This window comes from Pongo pygmaeus, chromosome 8, assembly GCF_028885625.2.
Source record: "Pongo pygmaeus isolate AG05252 chromosome 8, NHGRI_mPonPyg2-v2.0_pri, whole genome shotgun sequence".
NCBI classification, from domain to species: domain Eukaryota; kingdom Metazoa; phylum Chordata; class Mammalia; order Primates; family Hominidae; genus Pongo; species Pongo pygmaeus.
In genome coordinates, this window is record NC_072381.2 from 132,683,118 (window position 1) to 132,702,299 (window position 19,182).

Sequence of the window (19,182 nt, forward strand, 5' to 3'; positions counted from 1 at the left end):
AGTCATGTGTTGCTTAACAATTCTGCCAAATGCATCATTAGGCGATTTCATCATTGTGCAAGCCTCATAGTGTGTACCCTTACTTAAACCTGGATGGTGGAGCCTACTACACACCTAGGCTAGATGGTCTAGCCTATTGCTCTGAGGCTACACACCTGTACAGCATGTGGCTGCACTGAGTACTATAGGCAGTTGTAATACAATGGCTATGATGTCAGTAGGTGATAAGAATTTTCAGCTCCATTACAGTTTTTGGACCACTGATATATACACAGTCTGTCATTGACCAAAATGTTTATGCAGCATGTGACTGTACTTCAAGATTTCTAAGGAGAACAAAAATGGGATCTAGACCTTAAAGCCCTAGCAGTTTCCTCTAAATAAAAGTAAGGGAACAAGAATATGTATATGTTTGTATTTCTGTGTCTGGTTTTCCCTGAATATTAATGAGTAGTTGATAGTAGGAGTATATTCAAATATGTAACCTGTATCCTGTTTATATCCCATGACTCTTTGGAAATCATGGCATAGCGAAATCAAATTTTACATTTGTAACATTTTATTCCATAATTGAATCTAAACTACACCCGACCACCTGCTTTGGTCAGTGTAAAGAATAGTTGTAGCTTAAAGCTAGAGGAAGAGTTTTGTAGATAACGTTCCAGGTTGAATAATAAAGTCTTCAGAAATAGAAGAATTACCCATCTGGAAAAGTCAGGACTCCAATTAGTACTTTGCCCTTTTTCAGAACAATCACTTCATAAAAATCCCCACGTGCAAACATGTAATCTGAACTATTAAGTGCTGTGATTGATAAGGATCCTTCAAGGTAAGTGAAAAGCGATGATGCCGAATGCTATTTAAAAATTACTGTAGCTTGCTGAATTCCAAGTGTGTGCCCTCTGTCTTTGCTCGGATCCCAGGATCAGATGTTTACTGTGTGTTGTGGTCTCAATTTCCCAGGGGATGTTTTTCCATAGACACAACAGTTCAGAAAATCAATGATTTGTGGACAGTTTGACTTCCATTAAGAAACGATGTTGGCCAGGCGTGGTGGCTCACGCCTGTAATCCCAGCACTTTGGGAGGTGGAGGCAGGTGGATCACCTGAGGTCAGGAGTTCGAGAACAACCTGGCCAACATGGCAAAACCCCGTCTCCACTAAAAATATAAAAATTAGCCAGGCGTGGTTGGGGGGGCTCCTATAATCCCAGCTACTGGGGAGGCTGAAGCAGGAGAATCGCTGGAACCCGGGAGGCAGAGGTTGCAGTGAGCCGAGATCGGGCCACTGCATTCTAGCTTGGGCGACACAGTGAGACTCCATCTCAAAAAAAAAAAAAAATGACATTTGTGGTTTTTTATACCACAAATGTAGACTGGAAAGTATGTGAACTTTTTTACTGTTGTTAATCTGTCAGAACTTTTGTAAAATGTGTTTCTGTCTGTTAACTATACCGAGTATATGACTGTTTTTCAACTCTGACAATGATTTTTTTTTTTTTTTTTTGAGACGGGGTTTCACTCTTGTTGCCCAGGCTGGAGTGCAATGGCGCAATCGCGGCTCACCAGAACCTCCTCCTCCCGGGTTCAAGCGATTCTCCTGCTTCAGCTTCCCGAGTAGCTGGGATTACAGGCATGCACCACCACACCCGGCTAATTTTTTTTGTATTTTTTTAGTAGAGATGGGGTTTCTCCATGTTGGTCAGGCTGGTCTCGAACTCCCAACCTCAGGTTATCTGCCCTCCTAGGCCTCCCAAACGGCCTCCCAAAGTGCTGGGATTACAGGCGTGAGCCACCACGCCCGGCTTATTCTGACAACTATTAAATAAAAGATTATTTTGTACAAAATTATTTGATGTTATTTAGTATTTCAATATGAAAGTGGCCAAACCGTTTTCTTGAGACTGTTTCCTTTTAACAAGTACTAATTCAGGTTCTCAAATTTAGCCCTTTTTGGTTGAGTGAGTCCTTTTCATACAAAATATCACTTATTATCAACACCAGTTATAGTGAGCATATAGAGCACAAGTGGAATGACTGATCCAGAAGAGAAACACAATAGACATGTTCAGCTCAGAACTCTCAGGACAGAGGCCATCCCAACCCTTTAGGATTCGAACCACAAAGAATCTGTAGAATCTTCTACACTGGAGATGCTGACCTGCCCAAGGGGCTGCTGGCTGCCACGTGTCCATGTCTCAGTAACAGAAGCAAAGAATGTGCCCCGATTCTCTGTAGTCAGCTAGAAGGGGACGATGAGGGCTTTGGGACTTCTAGCGGAGAGTGTTGTTTTGCCACTTGTCACAAATTCCCACTGTGTGGCTTTGGAAAACACACTACATTTTCCTACACTCTCACACTTCTGTGACCAGAAGTGTGTGGGTCTCTCCCACCGCAACCCATTCCCTGACACCAGCTAGATGTCCTACAATCCAATTCAGTTCTGACACCATCTACCTGGAGTTAGCATCAGATTCTGCAAGGAAAAGGGCTTATCTGACCTTACTCAGATTTCACCAGTGTTTTACTTATTCTCTTTCCCCTGTGGATCACAAAAAATTTTACAAATACAGAAAAGCTGAAAAAAAAATACAATGGAGCCAGGCTCAGTGGCTCACGCCTGTAATCCCATCACTTTGGGAGGTCGAAGCGGAAAGATCTATTGAGCCCAGAAATTCAAGACCAGCCTGTGCCACATAGTAAGACCCCATTTCTACAAAAAATAAAAAAAAATAGCCAGGTATGATAGCTCATTCCTGTAGTTTCAGCTACTTGGGAGGCTGAGGCAGGAGGATCACTTGAGCCTAGGAGTTTGAGGCTGCGGTGAGCTAAGATTATGCCATTGCACTCCAGCCTAGGTGATAGCATGAGACCCTGTCTCAAAAAAAAAAAAAAAAAAAGGAAACCATGATTCCTGCCACCTCAATTCATCAGTTGAAAGCACGTTGGCATATTTGCTTCCGTAATGTGTCTCCAGGTGTCTCTATCTACACAGCCAACCCCTTTCAGTCAGTGAGAGACAGGGATGCACCTGCCCTAAACTGTTCAGCAAACGTCTCTGGGGAGTAAAGACATTCTATATTGGTCTTATTGCTCCATGAGAATTCAGCAACAACCCCTCATGCCATTTATATTCAGATTTCCTCCATTCTTTCCAGACTTTTATGTCCTTTTCACGCATTGCATTTGATGATTGTGTCTCTTTAATCTTTCTTTTTCTAAAATAAATCCATCACCATCACACTGTTTTATTTTCTTCTCATAGCATTGCTTTTCAGTTTTTTTGAAGAGACCAATCCACTAGCTTTTGTAGACTATCTCCCATTCTGGACTTTTTTTGTGCTGTCTTGTAATATGCCTTTCGACTGGTTTCTTTATCCCCCTGTATGTTCTGCAAACCAGAAGCTTGTTCTGAGATTCAAGCTCCGCTCCTTGGCAGGAGCGTTTCAGCATTGCTGTTGAAAGCTTCCTGCTGTGTTACTTCAGGAGGCTGGGCATGTCATGCTGACCCACTACTGGCGATGCTGAATTTGACCGCTGGGTTAAAAGCTGGTAACTTCCAGATCCCTCCATTGTGAAAATATGTACCTCTTCCTACCTTTGCAATTGTCAGATAATCTTTGGATGAAACTTTGAATCCACAAAAATGTGGACATGTCCTATTTCCCTAACAATCCTTCATCGGATGGGTTGAAAATCTATGGCTGGTCCTTGTCCATAATGGTTACTCCTTTGGCTGAGCAGAATGGGAATTTCCTAAGTCTAACAGTGAAGATGCTTTGTCTTTAGTCTACGAGCATTGGGAAGTCATTGGGGAAATGGGTTCAGTGTGATGTCTGGAAAGCATTGATGCCTTGATGAGATTTCATTTGAAAAGTGAAGCGTGGGGACAAGAAAGGACAAGGATGGACCTAAGTCGATGGGTTTGGAGTCCCCTGTGGCAGTCCAGGTGCGAGGGGATGGCTGTTTTATTCTAGTGGGTGGGCACAGGGATGGAAAGGTGCAGACAGAGGTATGACACGATTTTGCCTCTGAAATAGATGGATGGCTGTTTTTAGAGCAGCCTGCTTATTGTGTAAGACATCTTGTGAATAGTCAAACTAAAACTTGCAGCCGGGCACGGTGGCTTACACCTGTAATCCCAACATTTTGGGAGGCTGAGGCAGGAGGATTCCTTGAGCCCAGGAGTTCAAGACCAGTCTGGGTAATATAGCAAGATGCCATTTCTACTAAAAATAAAAAAAACTAGGCAGGCATGGTGATGCACACCTGTGGTCCCAGGATACTCAGGATACTGAAACGGGAGGATCACTTGGGTCCCAGGGTTGAAGCTGCAGTGAACTAAGATTGTGCCACTGTACTCCAGCCTGGGTGAGGGAATGAAATAAATAAATAAAATAAATAGAAACTAAAACAAAAAATGCAACAGGAATAAATCCACATTGAATGATGAAATTTTCACAAAATATCCCTTGTTGACTTGGAGACCCTAGTGGAACAGTCCGGTAAGCCTCATCAGCTGCTCAAGGCAAACACAGTTGTTAGGGGCCACCACCATGGCTAGTGAATTATGCAGAAAACAAGGAAGCCTTGCAGAACTCATCTCCCACTAGATGCAGCATTTTGTTTGATCAGCAAAGTACCAAAATTTAACAGCTGAGCCATACTAATGAAGTATGGGACTGTGTCTCTTAGAAAAGAAAGAGAATTGGGAAAATATGCTTCTCTTCCAGAATAATAAAAACGAGAGGCTGTAGCTCAATTATTAGGCTTTGAGAAGTAATCATCAAGAAAGCCAGCAATTTCATGCAAATAGAGATGTGACTGAATTACGGTACTCAGCCTACAAAATATGCAGCCTGGTCGTTAAAATGGGAAACTCTTGACAAAGTGAGGAAACTCAGTAGTGAAATATGAATTTCAATAATTAAACTGGAAAAGAAGCCATTTGTTGTGTCGGAAGGGAGGACTGGGATGCTTCCGCTCCTGAGAGCAGGTGGACACAGTGCCCATGTACAGAGTTTGGAGGACATCTGGACTGACTTTTCCAACTTGATTTTGTCCAGGTCACTAATGTCTCCTAGACTGGAGGCATCTGCTTTAATAGAGTGATCAGGATCACTCGTTTTATTTATGGTGGGGCACACCAAACTCCTCACCCTGCAGACTTCACCTGCCAGAACCTGACTTTGCCATTAGAGTTAGAGAGAAAGTATCTTAACTTTGAACATAGCTTGTTATTGTCATCAAATTTAACTTGTGCCTCTTTGCAGGAGCTGCTTATTTAGAACTTCGTACTGGGAATTGCTTTCTTGGCTGCTTAAATTCTGTTCACCACCTTGGCTTTCACAGCCATTGCACCTAATTATGATTCAGGAGATTAAATAAATGAGAAATATCCACTCATTTGGCAACGCCTGTCCATGGCCTCATTTTTCTAAGACAGTTCTCGGTTGCCTTTTCCTTTCCTACCTTGGGTGTTGAGTGAGCTTGGGGCTACCAGGGATGTGTGCTTTTCGGGATAGCCACTTGTTTTGTTCAGGTTAGCTCAGAGCACCTGTCCAGCTCTCAAAAGTAGGAAATCTTCTAATTCTGATAGACACATAGTGGAGCCCCTAGGAACCGGCTAACCCTTCCTGATGTCAGGCACATTCTTACTGGCGTGGAAGCAGGGTAGAGCAGCTGGGTGTGTACTGAACCCTGCTTCTTTTCAGTTGCCCTGCGAAGTACAGAGCATCATCTAAGACAACAGAAGCATAACTCGGTAGCTTTTGGGGATGTAGCTGCCATCTAGGAGAGTTTGGCAACACGGCCGCACACTCAAATGGTTTACTGCATGCCAAATCTGTGCAGATGGTCAGGAGTACCTATTGGAGTCTTTCGTTTTGAAATTCCGTAAGTGAAAGGAACAGACAGTAGTATCCCATATTCAACCTGATGTGTCCTGTTCATTATGAAAAATTGATTTAGAGCAAACATAAGAAAAAGCTGTAACCCGCAAGCCTTGTTTGTAAAAATCATGTTTTCCTAGAAGCAGAAAGGATTTGAATGCCTATTCCTAACCTTTGGGGATTTACTCTTTAACTATTAAAGAGACATGCTCAGGGGCTGTTTCAGAATATATTCTTGAAGAAGCCATCTCAGACAGGAGGTGCTCAGGTAAACAGAAAGACAGGTCTAATTCACAGCTCCTGTGAAATATATCTTCATTACTTTTCAGGATGTTTTCATTCAGCCTTTAAAATGGGGTCTTTTGTAATCTAATTGACAGGAGGGTATCATTTTTACCTTTTTCTTGGTAGGCCATTTCAGTGTTTTGTTTTTTTATTTCAGGATTTCCTAATGGAAACATTCATCATGTTTAAGAACCTCATTGGAAAGAACGTTTACCCCTTCGACTGGGTGATCATGAACATGGTGCAGAATAAGTAAGTGTGGGGGGAGCGGCCCTCACCTTTCCTATGGCTCCCAATTCATGTCTGCTGGGAACAGTGGTGTTGCCTGGAGACTAAGCTGGCTTCAATCAAATGTTCTGCAAACGCTGTTCCTAATTCCGTGATGCAAACAGTTCTAGGGAGACATGGACTCTGAGTTTGTGGTGATTTCCTTATGACAACACAGGGCTCTGGCTCTAAGAACCTGAGCTCCGTCCCCTGGAGAAAAACAGCCTGAACCTGGATCTCCCATAGCTGTCGTCATGGGCACAGGGGTTCTGCTCGGCGTCGCTCTGCGCTCTCATGTTACCCACATATTTTTATCAGCCCTAGCCACTGTCAGCTCCACGCGAGAGGCTTTTGCAAAGTGTTGACATTTCACATATTTCAGTTTTTTTAATCATGAGCATCTTCTTCATACTCATTAAATATTGAACTTGTGCCTTGTTTATAATCTCCAGCGAGGGCTGTTGGTTAATTTTCTAGCACATTGGGTTTTATCATTTCTGTAAGCACTAACAATGACCATAGAATTCTCAGTCACGTGGGATTTTAAAAAAGAACTTTCTGTTCATCTCTGTTTTTCTTTCTCATTGCAATTTTTATGGAGATAATTGTGGGTTCATGTGCAGTTGTAGGAAGTCATAGAGATCTTGTGTATAAGGGAGTCAGTCGATGATGCGATTCACTGATCTTACTCAGATTTCCTCAGTTTAATTTGTATTCGTTAGTGTTTGTGTTGAGTTGTGTAAAGTTTCACCACATGCATATACTGTGGACTCCACCACCACAGTGAAGCCGCTGAGTGTTTCCATCACCACAGGTGTTCCTCTTGTTGCCCAGTTATAGCCACATATACCTCTCCCCTCCCCACTCCACCATCCGTAAGCTCTCTCAACCACTCATTTGTTCTTCATTTGTATAATTGCTTCATTTCAAAAATGTTACATAAGTGTAATCATACAGTATATAAGCTTTCAGCATGGCTGTTTTCATTTTGCTTAATTCACTGGAGATCCATTTAGGTTGTTGCCTGTATCAATGGCTTATTCCTTTCTATCGCTGGGTAGTGTCCCATGGTACGCCCAGACCAAGTGTGATGAACCATTTTCCTGTTGAAGGACGTCTGGGCTATCCCCAGTTTGTGGCTCTTATGAATAAAGCTGCCACCAGCCTTCGTGCATAGTTTTTGGGTGAACGTGAGTTCATTTCTGTGGCATAAATGCCTTCCTGGACAAATGCTGCCTTGTCGGGTAATTGCACATTTCGTGACATAGGAAACTGCCAATCTATGGCTGTACCATTTTACATTCCCATCAGCCGTGTAAGTGATTCGGTTTGTCTGCATCCAGCCTTTGCTGTTGACACTGTTTTTTCTTTTAGCCATGCTGATAAGTGTGTAGTGTATCTCCCTAGGATGTTAAATTGAATTTTCTGTGATGGCTTTGCCTCTCTTTAATGCCTGTTGTCCTTCCCTTCGACAAATCCAAAGCAGCACGACCTTTCCTTTGGCCTCCTCTGGGTTTTTCTGCTTTCTGGGGCAGCAGAGACAGATTGGCCTTGTGTACCACGGCTGCAGGAGTCCTACAAACCTCCCTGAGGGGTGAGCATGAGGGAGGGAGTGATGTTCACCCCGCGTCAGATGTTACTGAGCTGGAAGTCTCCTTCTACACATCAAAGATGGCATTTGAGAGTAGATGGTGAGGAAGCCCCGGAGACCCTGGCATTGCTGTAGCCTTAGCTCTGGCCCAGGGAGCAGAGCGAGGGTCCTGGCCTCTGCTCCTCCTCACTCTTCCACCTGCTGGGTGACTTTAAATTATTCCTGTGGCCATCTCTCAGCTTCTGAGTCGTGATTTAGAAAATGGTGGACTTAATAGAAAGCACTGGTCTTTTCCCTTTTTCTCTGTTAGGATGAACTTTTGTGATTGACAGTCTAGATTTCCTCTGAAGAGCTCTAGAGCGTTGTGTTTTTAATGGCTATATTTTGCACATAGCGAAAACAAGCAAACACATCAGCAACAATAATCAAAAACCCCGCTGTCCTGGAGCCATAGATCTCATGGCATCGTTGGCCAGGAGCAGAGGTGTGGCTGAGCAGGCGCCTGAGCACAGGGTGTGGAGGCGGCACGTGTGGATGCTGTTGTCCACCTCTTGACTCCTCCACGTGTAGACCTGACCTTCTGGGTCTCCCAGCAGAGCAGCACGTCCTGGCTCTCAGGCTGTGGATTCCGTGGCCCTGGGTGAGTACTGCTCCAACAAAGGTCAGGCAGGATGGGCTCCCTGAAGTTGCATTCATGTCGCTTCTACTCCGAGGGTCTCCTGTTTAGGAGGGCATAGTCAAAATCTACTTATTTTATGATTTTTTTTTTTTTTTATAATTGAGAGCCTGTTTTCAGTTGGAACATCATAGCCGCATCATTCTCTCTTCCTACTACAATGTCTTCCTCCTGCCGCCAGCCCTGCGCTACATAAGGGTTGCTGCAGCACTGGCCGTGATGCAAAGCCACACAGTAAGTGGTCTGGGGCTCAACCCTGGGAGTGCTATGGTTCTGGTCTCCTTCTCCAGAGACCCTGTCCAGCTTCTCCTGGGATATTCTATTGTTTCTGGGGTGAGCAGGTGGCTTGATCCACATTCCTTGGAATCATGAATTTGTTGCAAACCAGTGGCAACCTTCCCCGGCCAGCACCCCTACTCACTAGAGCCCCTTCACAGGGCACGGCGCCTGACAGAAGTACCCACGCTGCAGCAGCAGGTTGGTACAGTGGCATTTTGGACCAAAGCCTTTGCGTCTTAGAAACCGGGAAGAGAGTCTTTTGTTTTGAGGACAGGGAAACTCTGGGGAGAAGCCACAGTGCTCAGTGTCCTCTCAGCAGTTGATTGGATGAGACTTCTGAGGATAAAGTCTACCTTGGTGATGATAAAGTCCTCCTTGTTCTCTTGTTCATCGTGTACACAGACTGCAGCTGGAAAGACGTCTTGACAAGGGAAGCAGCCTGAATGTAAAATCCCTACAGTTTATTTTCTGTTTTACATAAAATGTTATCCTGAACCGTCTAATCAAGGATTCTAGTACTGTGAGGCCAGGTCGTTGAGCAAACAGTGTTTCCTCCATGGGAGCTTCCTGCAGAGAAGTGATATGTACCCGTGCTCATCTGTGTGTGTACCTGCATGTGTGTGCAGGTGGGTGTGTGTGTGTGTGCCCGTGCTCATCTGTGTGTGTGTGTGTGTACCGTGCTCGTGTGTGTGTGTGTGCGTGTGGGTGTGTGTGTACCTGCATGTGTGTACGTGTGTGTGTGTGTACCGTGCTCATCTGTGTATGTGTGTGCATGTGTGTGCCTGTGGGTGTGTGTGTGTGTACCTGTGTGCTGAGGTGTTGGTTTCAAGTAAAGACACTTATTTGCGGAGATTCTGACTCTCAGAAGCTCAAACAAACCCATATTCCTATCCCAGTTGACACATTCAGCAGAAACAAGTTCCCAAGCCCAAACAGCACAAGAGTCAGCCACGGAGGAGGCATTTTAGGTCCTAATTGGAGTTGGTCACTGATAACTGTAACTTTTATTCCCACATCCTTCTGCCCCCAAATGCTGCCCTTTGTGTTGAATAAACAACATGAATGTTTAGAAGCTGGATTAGGTGGGTTTTTGAAGAAGGTTATTGCCTCCATGTGGTAAGATGCTTCAAACTGTCTGGAGACAGCTGGTTGGGAGACCCTTAAGTATTCTTTGACACCTTTGCTTCAATACCAGCTTCAAAATGAAGGGTTTGCATCACTTTCCCTGTACATACCCATTCTTTATGAGGCATTGCACGTTTGCGTTCTGGAGCTGAGAGTGAGCTAACATTGGGCATGCCTCCCAGCACCAGGCACTGCTGTGGGGATGTCACATGCCATCATGTCCTTCATACCCTCAGCAGCCCTCTGTGACAGCTGCTGTGTTTAGGCCCACTTTACACATGGGAAAATTGAGGCATGGAAGTTGGGTCACTTACCAAAAGACACAGAGCTGGGTGGTGTTAGTGCCAAAATTTAAATCCAGAGCATCCACCCCAGAGCCGTGCCTGAGCCACCTAGCTACCCTGCTTCTTAGTCTTAAGTAGGTCTCCTGTTTCCCAAGAGAGTGTTAGGAGTTTCTGTTTTGTCTTTATTTGAGTGTCCATAAAACATAACAACTTTTCCACAAGGTTTACTGCTTACGTGAGTGAATTTTGAGTGTGGAATTCATTACATTCCTACTTACTTTCTTCACCTTTAGAAGTGTATGCAGCATTTATCAATGTGCTTCATAAGAGCGAATCTTACTGTGCAGTCTAGAAAAATCACATCTCCCTAGTATTGTCATAAAGTAATCCCCTTATGGAAATTACAGATACCATATTCTATGTCTTTATCTACCTGCCATATATGTGTATATATAGATTGCCTCTTACTAGATTAATATTTTATATGTTGCCAGACTTCCCTGCTCCCTCCACCCCTTAACAAGTACCAGAGACTTCCTTGCCTCGGCTGGAGGAGCAGTGGTTCCAGAAGCTTCTGGAGTCTGTATTTCAGTTTTAATGGCACAGTTGGACATGTAGTTTTACCACCTATGACTTAGAAATGGTCAAAATCAGCCTCTGTGGTCTCTTATATATTTGCGTACTTGTTTGTCTTTGTCTCTGTGAACATACCTTTCCTCGATACATGGGGCTTGTAAAATGTAATTAAGGACAATGTCTATTACTTTTGGTGATATAACTTGTAAATCAAGAATCAAAATTACAGGATTTAATGACTATCCCAAAGGACGGTGTTCACTTGGTTATATTCAAGATGGGAACTGATTGGCGATGGCCTGACATTATAGCTGTGCTCTAGGATATGAGAGTACCAGATGGCAAGATGACATTTAAGATGAGCACAGCACAGAAAGAATAGAAGTGTGCTTGTGTGCTAGCACCCAGAAGTGCTTTAGAATCTTCCCAGAGGGGAGCAGCTGCTAAGTTTTCATTGAAGCTCTCAGGTTCTGTTGGAAGCATAGACCTTTCCCTGTTGGCACCTACATGCTGGTATCCATCCTGGAACTCTTATTAGCTGACTTTCTCAGATTCACGCTTTGTGTGTGCAGCATAGTCTAATGGCCAGCAACCATACCATGGCTATCATAGAGTTCTCCTTGGTTGTTCATGAGAATGTGACCACTTGCTTGAATTTTTGTGTCTCTTCTAGTCTTAGGGTTTGCCTTCGTGCTCCAGTAGGCTGCTTGAGTTTATGTACTAATAACCCCTACTAGAATTTTAAGTGATAGGAATGACCTGGTAGGAAGTGAGTCTGCCAGGTAAACCGAATCCCTTTGTCACCTCGAAGAAACCGTTTCTTATTAACTGCTTTACTTTTGCTTGAGAAAGGCATTTCTGCAACATGTGGTGGGTGAGAGAAAGGCCAGTACTGAATGTAATTTTCCCTATTTTGGAATTAGACTTTCTTGTTCATATTGACTACATAGCGTGTAACAAAACCTTATCCACAGTTGTCAGCTACTCAGACTTGTAACAGAGTTTTTAAAAATTCAACTACTCCAGCTCACAGCTTCCCTAGTCCTCCCTGCCTACTGTACCCTCTGCTCTCAGGATAATAAAGACATGAAACCAGCATTTGCATTTCCTCAGAGCTAGTGTAGTTTGCAACTGTGATTATCAATTGCTTCCAGGCATTCCTCTCTGTTGGCATAGGTTTTGTGTTTGAGACTTCCTGTTCTTTTTCAGGCTAGGCTGGGACCTACCAGAAATAATGATTAGTGTTTTGAAGCCCACACAGTTTCATAGAGGACTTGGTATGTCTTGCAAGTAAAGGTTCACAGAACATGAATATAAAATAGAATACATAAAATTGTAGAGAAAACGATGCTTTCTAGAAGTCGAAATACTCAAAGCTGACTGCAAGATAAAACATAAAGGCAAATAAGACGGTTGCCGGATTCTCACTGGATGGTGAAAATGATCCTTGCCATTTATCAGGGGAAGCTGGCAGTTTACAATGTAGATTTTTTTTTTTTTTTTTTTCCGAGACGGGGTCTCACTCTTGTCCAGGCTGGAGTGCAGTGGCAGGATCATGGCTCACTGCAGCCTTTAACTACTGGGTTCAAGCAATCCTCCCAGCTGAGCTTCCCAGGTAGCTGGGACTACCGACACATACCACTGTGCTCAGCTAGTTTTTTGTGGGTTTATTTTCTTGGAGAGATGGGGTTTCACCATATGGCCCAGGCTGGTCTCAAACTCCTGGGCTCAAGTGATCCACCTGCCTTGTCCTCCCAAAGTGCTGGGATTACAGGCATGAGCCACCACACCCGGCCATGATGTAGATCTTTATATAGGAGACACTGATCAAGAGAAGATCATAGAGAAGGAATCAGTTGAGAATTCAAAATTCTGCCCATAGAAAACAGAAGAGATTATTCTTTCAGTTAGGAAATGCATAAGATGTTACCAGTCAGCATCTTGGTTATAACAGTGGTTGGTTATAATTGGACTTGTCTGAAAGACTAGCTCATCAAATGAAGGGGGTTTAGCTGACCTGATCCATTCAGTCTTGTCTAGTCGTTGACCATTTCAACATTAGAGATTGTCAGTCAAAAATTATTGTTTGATTTTGTTCTATCTGCAATCAATTAATCTTATACTTGTCCTTTCAAACTTTGAAATTGCATCCCTATTTGGAGTTTGTGAGATCATGTTGCTATTTATTTCCAGTGTCTGTGTTACACATTAAAAAAAAAAAATTATGGCCATATGGAGACCATCCCAAACAGATTAGGATGATGCTTGCAGTCTGCAAAGGGTGGAGGATTTTGATCTCTTGACCGCATTTTGACAACTGTCTTGGCTCATTTCTCTGTGGCCTGTCCTCCTCTCCCCATGATTGATCCTTCTTTCAGTCAGGAAGTGTTTTCCTCAATCCAGTGACGTAGCGTATTACATTTTCACCAGCCTGCCATATATGATGTCTATGGACACCTCATAATCACATGCAGCTCCTTTCATGAGGAAAATCGTCCGTGCTTATTTCTGTAACTTAACAATTTCTCCCTTTTTAAATATAATGCATTTCCTCACTCATAAGTATTATCTACCAGATGTATCAGAGTCCAGGATGGCAAGCTCTCTGCTATTTCTGCCAAAATTAATTTGGCTTATAGTCAGGACAGGAAAGGGCCTTAAGCCCTAGAAAGGGATTCCACCTTGGAGATGCCAGTTCCTTAAGGATAAGTCGTGTTGGTGCTCAGAAGGCAAATTTGCAGGGTAGGCTGTTTGCAGGTACTTTGCCATTTGCTTTTGTTGCCGTGAAGGAATTTTAGTCGTTGGCCGCACTGAGCTGAGGGCTTGGATCAGAGGAAAGGCACCACTTGCCTTAGGATGGGAGAGAGGGAAAAATTAGTGCCCACGTGCAGGGGACCTGCCCCCAGGACCATGGCACCAGTGGCAACCTGTGGATGGCCAAGTCAGGAGAACTGCATGTTTTCTTTCCTGTTCTACCTCCGTCCAGAGAAGCACCTCTGCATCCCAATTAAGGGTGCATAGTTGAATATTCTTTGTGCAGGTCGAAATTACGGTTATAAAGCATTTGGGGCTTGAGAAACTCTTGGATTATTACTTCTTAACATCTTTTTTCCTTTCTTTGAAGCCTGGATTTTAGTTGATGTTGTGACTTCTCATTTAATTTATTTTTAAAAATTATTGGCTTATTATTGAGGTTTTGCACATCCAATGGCTTGATGATTTTAGGCACACTTTAAAATTATTTTTTTTCCTTTGAAACAGTATACAGCAGTTGTTGACAGAAACACTGTCAAAACACAACTAGCTAAGTACAAACACACACACACACACACACACACACATATATAGACTATACTGACTATACATTTTGCTTTGCGCTGAGAGATGTTTCATGCATAAAATAGAGAGGGCACTTGGCTTTGGTCCTCATAACATGAAGTGCCTCCTCTGGCATTAAGTGCCAGTGGGATGTGGCATTAACACCAGCCAGGTGCTCACGATGAGATGTGCACGGTCTCTGAGAATTTGGGGTGAAAAAAATAGCAATTGAAAGTCAGTATAGTGAAAACATTCTGGAATGAGGATTTCCCTAGAGTTCTCCATACCTGCATTTTGCTACAGCTCATGCACTTAATAATATTGCTCTTTGAGCCTTCTTCCTCTCCAAGAAAACTGGCCTAACCTGAGACATTTCACAGCCCAGAGCCCCCAGTTTGCAGGCACCAGGGCCACAGGTCTGCTTCCTAGGTTGGTTAACTTGGGCCATACCTGAGTGCATTTCTGGCAAGTCACCCAGAGAAACACATGAGACTTTTCTGGGGGCTGCGTTGGCCATTGTGATGCATCAGGATTTCAAGACAGATACTGACTTGGATCCAGTAATGACGCTCTGTACCCTCCAGCAGGAAAACGACCCCACTGGGGCTACATTGCTGTCTAACATTTTAGTTTTATCTCCAGAGGTTGCTTTTAGAGGGGACACAGGGACATTGGCAGTTCTCTCTCAGCAGCTTTTGGGTCTAGATATGGTTGCAGATGGTGTATCAGAGCCCACCGCACCTTGGGATGGAAACTGACCTACGACCAAATGCTACCTGTTCGAGCTCTGTTCATTCTTAAGGCCTAGTCATAAATTACTTCAGATACTTTCTGTAACAGTTATTCTATTTCATGTCTGCTTTTGCTCTTTGCTTAATAACTAAAACAAATAATTTCCAGAGTTTTACCTGGTTGTTTATAACCAATGTATTGCACATAGCCTAGATATTTTAAACTATGTCGTCTTATTCAGATTGCCTGTTTTAAATTTTAATTCAGAGATGAAAAATCAACCTACTCTCAAAGGAGTGGCAGTGATGAAGAGCTCTCAGCAGGACTCTTATTTAGGGAAGCTTGCTTTAAAGGAAAGTTTGAAAAGGGCAAAGTCTGTTTAAGAATTCTCAGAGACCACGCGCACCTCGTCGGGAGTGCCTGGCTGGTACTGATGCTGCATCCCGCTGGCACTTAATGCCGGAGGAGGCACTTCACGTTACGAGGACCGAAGCCAAGTGCCCTCTCTATTTTATGCATGAAACATCTCTCCACACAAAGTAAAATGGAGGAAATACACTTTATTATGATCCTCCTCCTGGTCCTCTCATGCTAAGTTTTAACCTCCTGTGCTACTGGGACTTGGAAGAAGGTCTGTGCAGTATAGGACCCTCTGGTGTGATGCTTTTACGTCTAGAACAGGAGGAAGAGGCAGCCAGGTGAACTGAGTCCTCGCAGGCTTGCCAGGCAGTGTCTTCCGTGTCTTTTTGGTAGTTCTCAATGAAGGACAGTTGTTTCCCCTAGAGGAAAATCGACAACGTCCAGACACATTGTTGTTGTCACAACTTGGGGAGAGAGGGCTGCTGGCATTTAGTGGGTAGAAACCAGGGATGCTGCTAAACATCTTTCCATGCACGAGACAGCCCCCTGCCGCAAAGAGTCATTTCATCCAAAATGTCACTAGTGTCTCCATGTGATAGATGAAAAAAACAGAGTCTCAGTGATGCTAAGTAACTGTTAGAAATACATAGAAATATATGTGCAGTGGCTCATGCCTGTAATCGCAGCACTTTGGGAGGCCGAGGGAGTTCAAGACCAGCCTGACCAATATGGTGAAACCCTGTCTACTAAAAATACAAAAAAAAAATTAGCCAGGCATGGTGGCGTGTGCCTGTAGCCCCAGCTACTCAGGAGGCTGAGACAGGAGAATTGCTTGAACCCAGGAGGCGGAGGTTGCAGTGAGCCGAGATCAGGCCACTACACTCCAGCCTGGGCAACCGACCGAAACTCCGCCAAAAAAAAGGAAGGGAAAGGAAGGAACGGGGAGGGGAGGGGAGGGGAGGGGAGAGGAGGGATTTATTGCAGTGACTGTCTTCTCTTTGTTTCCCCATTTCTCAGCCACCCTTCTCTGCCATGTGACCTCAGCCAAACCAGTGCCCTCTAGAACAAATAATAGCAGCTAGCTGCTGAAGATAGGACTGGTCTTCACTTATTAGGGGGGTGTCCGAGAATTGGAGGTGGTTTCCTCAAGTCGCTCTGCCAGGGGCTCCAGTGTCTTTGCAGGAGATTCTTGTGGGCTTTGGTTTGGGGTGGTGTTTGCGAGCAAGATGGCGTTGGAATCACAGTGACATGAATGTACATGCCAGGGCTGCCTCCAGTCCTGCCTGGCATGTGGGACACGCATTGAAAATATTAGCAAGAGCCTGTTCTCAGGGTGCTTGGGCTGCCAGCCTCTGCACCCGGATTCTGCCGAGCCTGGGGTAAAAGAGTAGCCACATGCCTTTCCTCTCTACCTCTCCCAGCCAGAGGCAACCTTCAGTCCAAGGGTTGGGAGCTGAGCCCTGGAGTCAGTTTGTCAGGTCAAATCCATGCTCCACCACTTGTGAGCTTTGTAAATTTACTGTTGGGCAGATTTACCCCGTGCTGTAGTTTCTTCACCCGTAAATTAGAGACAGAAGTCAAGCCTTGCTGGAGTGTTTTGGGGGAATAAATGAGAAAGTGCATGTGGGGTGCTTTGTTCAGAGCCTGACCTCCAGTGACCTTGTAACAAGCGGTATCTGTGGCCACCTCCATTTTTATGAAGATGACATGATAGTATGTCATTGTCCCTCTGAATGTGAGAATTGAGCCCACAGGTGAGGGTGTGAAGCATAGACATTGCCTTGGAGATTCAGAGCACTTTGTACGTGTATTGAGAAATTACATTATAAAAAGTACAATTCTTTGCTTTCATAGATTCACTCTCTTCTTGTGAGGATATTTGTATATATTCAAATTATGGTTTTCCTTGATTTATAGGTAATTAAGTCAACCCATTTTTGCTTGCTGTTTTCCTAGAAGCAGCATTTGTGAATTGCTTTATGTGACATGGCTGACATGCTGTCAAGCCTAGGTCTTGTGCAGCTGTCTCTGTTCAGAAACCAGTCACCAAAATGGTGGTCCTGTCTGCCCTGGCATCTTGGAAGGACAGAGCTGCAGTCCCCAGAGAGGACCCCGTGTTGTCCCTCATGTGCAGATGAGGTTCTGAGATTCAGGGGGGTTGAATGAGCGGCTCCGGGCCCCCTGTGTGAGTAGCAGGAGAGACTGCAGAACTGGTTGCTCTTAAGCCACATCTAAGACCAGGCACATAAAATGTGGACAGTGACGCCCACCACCCATGCAGCCCTTGGGAAGCCCCATTGGCATAACGAGAGTAGAGAGCTTGATGAGGAGGTCCTCAGTGAATGAATGCCAGCTCCTAACCACGCTTAGTTTTGCTAACAGTAAGTGGCACTGTCTACAGAGCCTCTCAGGAACCGGGGACTCCACCTGCCTCCTCTCCTTCTCCCACCCTCAGAGCCAATCATACGCGGGACCCAGTGGATAGGACTGGAGTTCCGGAAGCCAGCTCCCCAGACCCTCCTCCGAGCTGCCGTCCTTCTCTCCTGTGGCAGGGGTGTCTTCCTCTGAAATCAGTGTCCATCTCAGTCCTGGCTGCACCTCCACAGGCTCCCAATGTCTGGCGAGAAAAGCTAAGCAGGGACTTCCAAACGTTTTTGAACAAAACTCCAATGAAGAAAAACATTTCCGATCACTGCTCGATGCACTTCCCACCCCCATCGAGGTGGAACTGAGCGAGAATTCCTTACTGTGCAGAGCCCTCCGATGTTTTTATTCTGTTCTGTTCTATTCCATCCCTTCCATTCTATCCCTTTTCACTTAATAAATAAATAAATACAATTTCACATTCTACCCATTCTATTGATTTCATGCTCCACTGAATGAATCACAACTGATGCCAGCCTATGCCACCCAGAGCAGAAAATGCCACATGGCTGACTTTCCTCCCTCCCTCCCTCTCTTCCTTCCTTCCTTCCTCTTTCCCAGTGTCCTTGCCTGTGTGTGGCGTGGTCATTATTTTTCATTTTAGCCATTCTCATGGGTGTGTAGTGTTGTGTAGGCAGGGGAGCTGTGTGTCTTCAACTTCTGTAGGAGCTGCCAACTTCCTTTCCAACAAGACTTCAGAGAAGGCTTCACTGTTGTCCAGAGTTGTTCATTCCACCTTTTTACATGTCGCTGTCCCCCAAGCAGTGTTCATATTGCTATGCAGCCTCAGTCATACTTTGTACCTTCACACTGATTTTTCTTTATCCAGTCTGGTGGTATGTGGTGAGATTGTGTTAAACTCGCCTTTCCTTGATAATCTGATTAGGTTGAGCACATTTTTATTTATGAGAAATTATCATTATTTTCTCTTGTATTCAAGACTCTTGTCCCTTTTTTCTATGCTTAACAAAAGTTATATATGTGTGTGTGTGTTATATGTGTGTGTGTGTGTATATATATACACATATAAATGTATCTATGTTCTAGATAAGATCCTTGGGTCAGGTATGTGTGCTGTAGGTATCTTTCTCCACTCAGTGACTGCAGGATTTTTTTTTTTTTTTTGTCTCTTAATAGTGTTTTTTGTTGGATGACATTTAAAATGTCTTTTGAAGACGCTTGCAGAAAGAACCTGAATGGACTCACCTGCTGGTGACTGTCTGGGTAGCAACGCTCAGCATGCTTGCTGTGTGGAAGCTTTATGAAATGCCGTTTAAAAAATAAAATTATCTTCAAAACCAAACATGCAATTCCACCATTCTTTGTCAAGCTCCTGCTATTTTTTCAACACAAAATTGGAAATAAAGTTGAATAA

At 44.2% G+C, this 19,182-nt stretch overlaps 1 protein-coding gene across 2 annotated transcripts in view; it reads left to right on the plus strand.

Annotated features, from left to right (window-relative positions):
- The window catches only part of DOCK1 (dedicator of cytokinesis 1), a 550,965-nt gene that overhangs the window by 347,755 nt on the left and 184,028 nt on the right, over nucleotides 1–19,182 (plus strand). For both annotated transcript variants that reach the window (XM_054503625.2, XM_054503626.2), the window contains exon 29: nucleotides 6,333–6,427. In XM_054503625.2, the coding sequence (XP_054359600.1) occupies nucleotides 6,333–6,427 (95 nt within the window). The remainder of the gene's footprint in view (nucleotides 1–6,332; nucleotides 6,428–19,182) is intronic.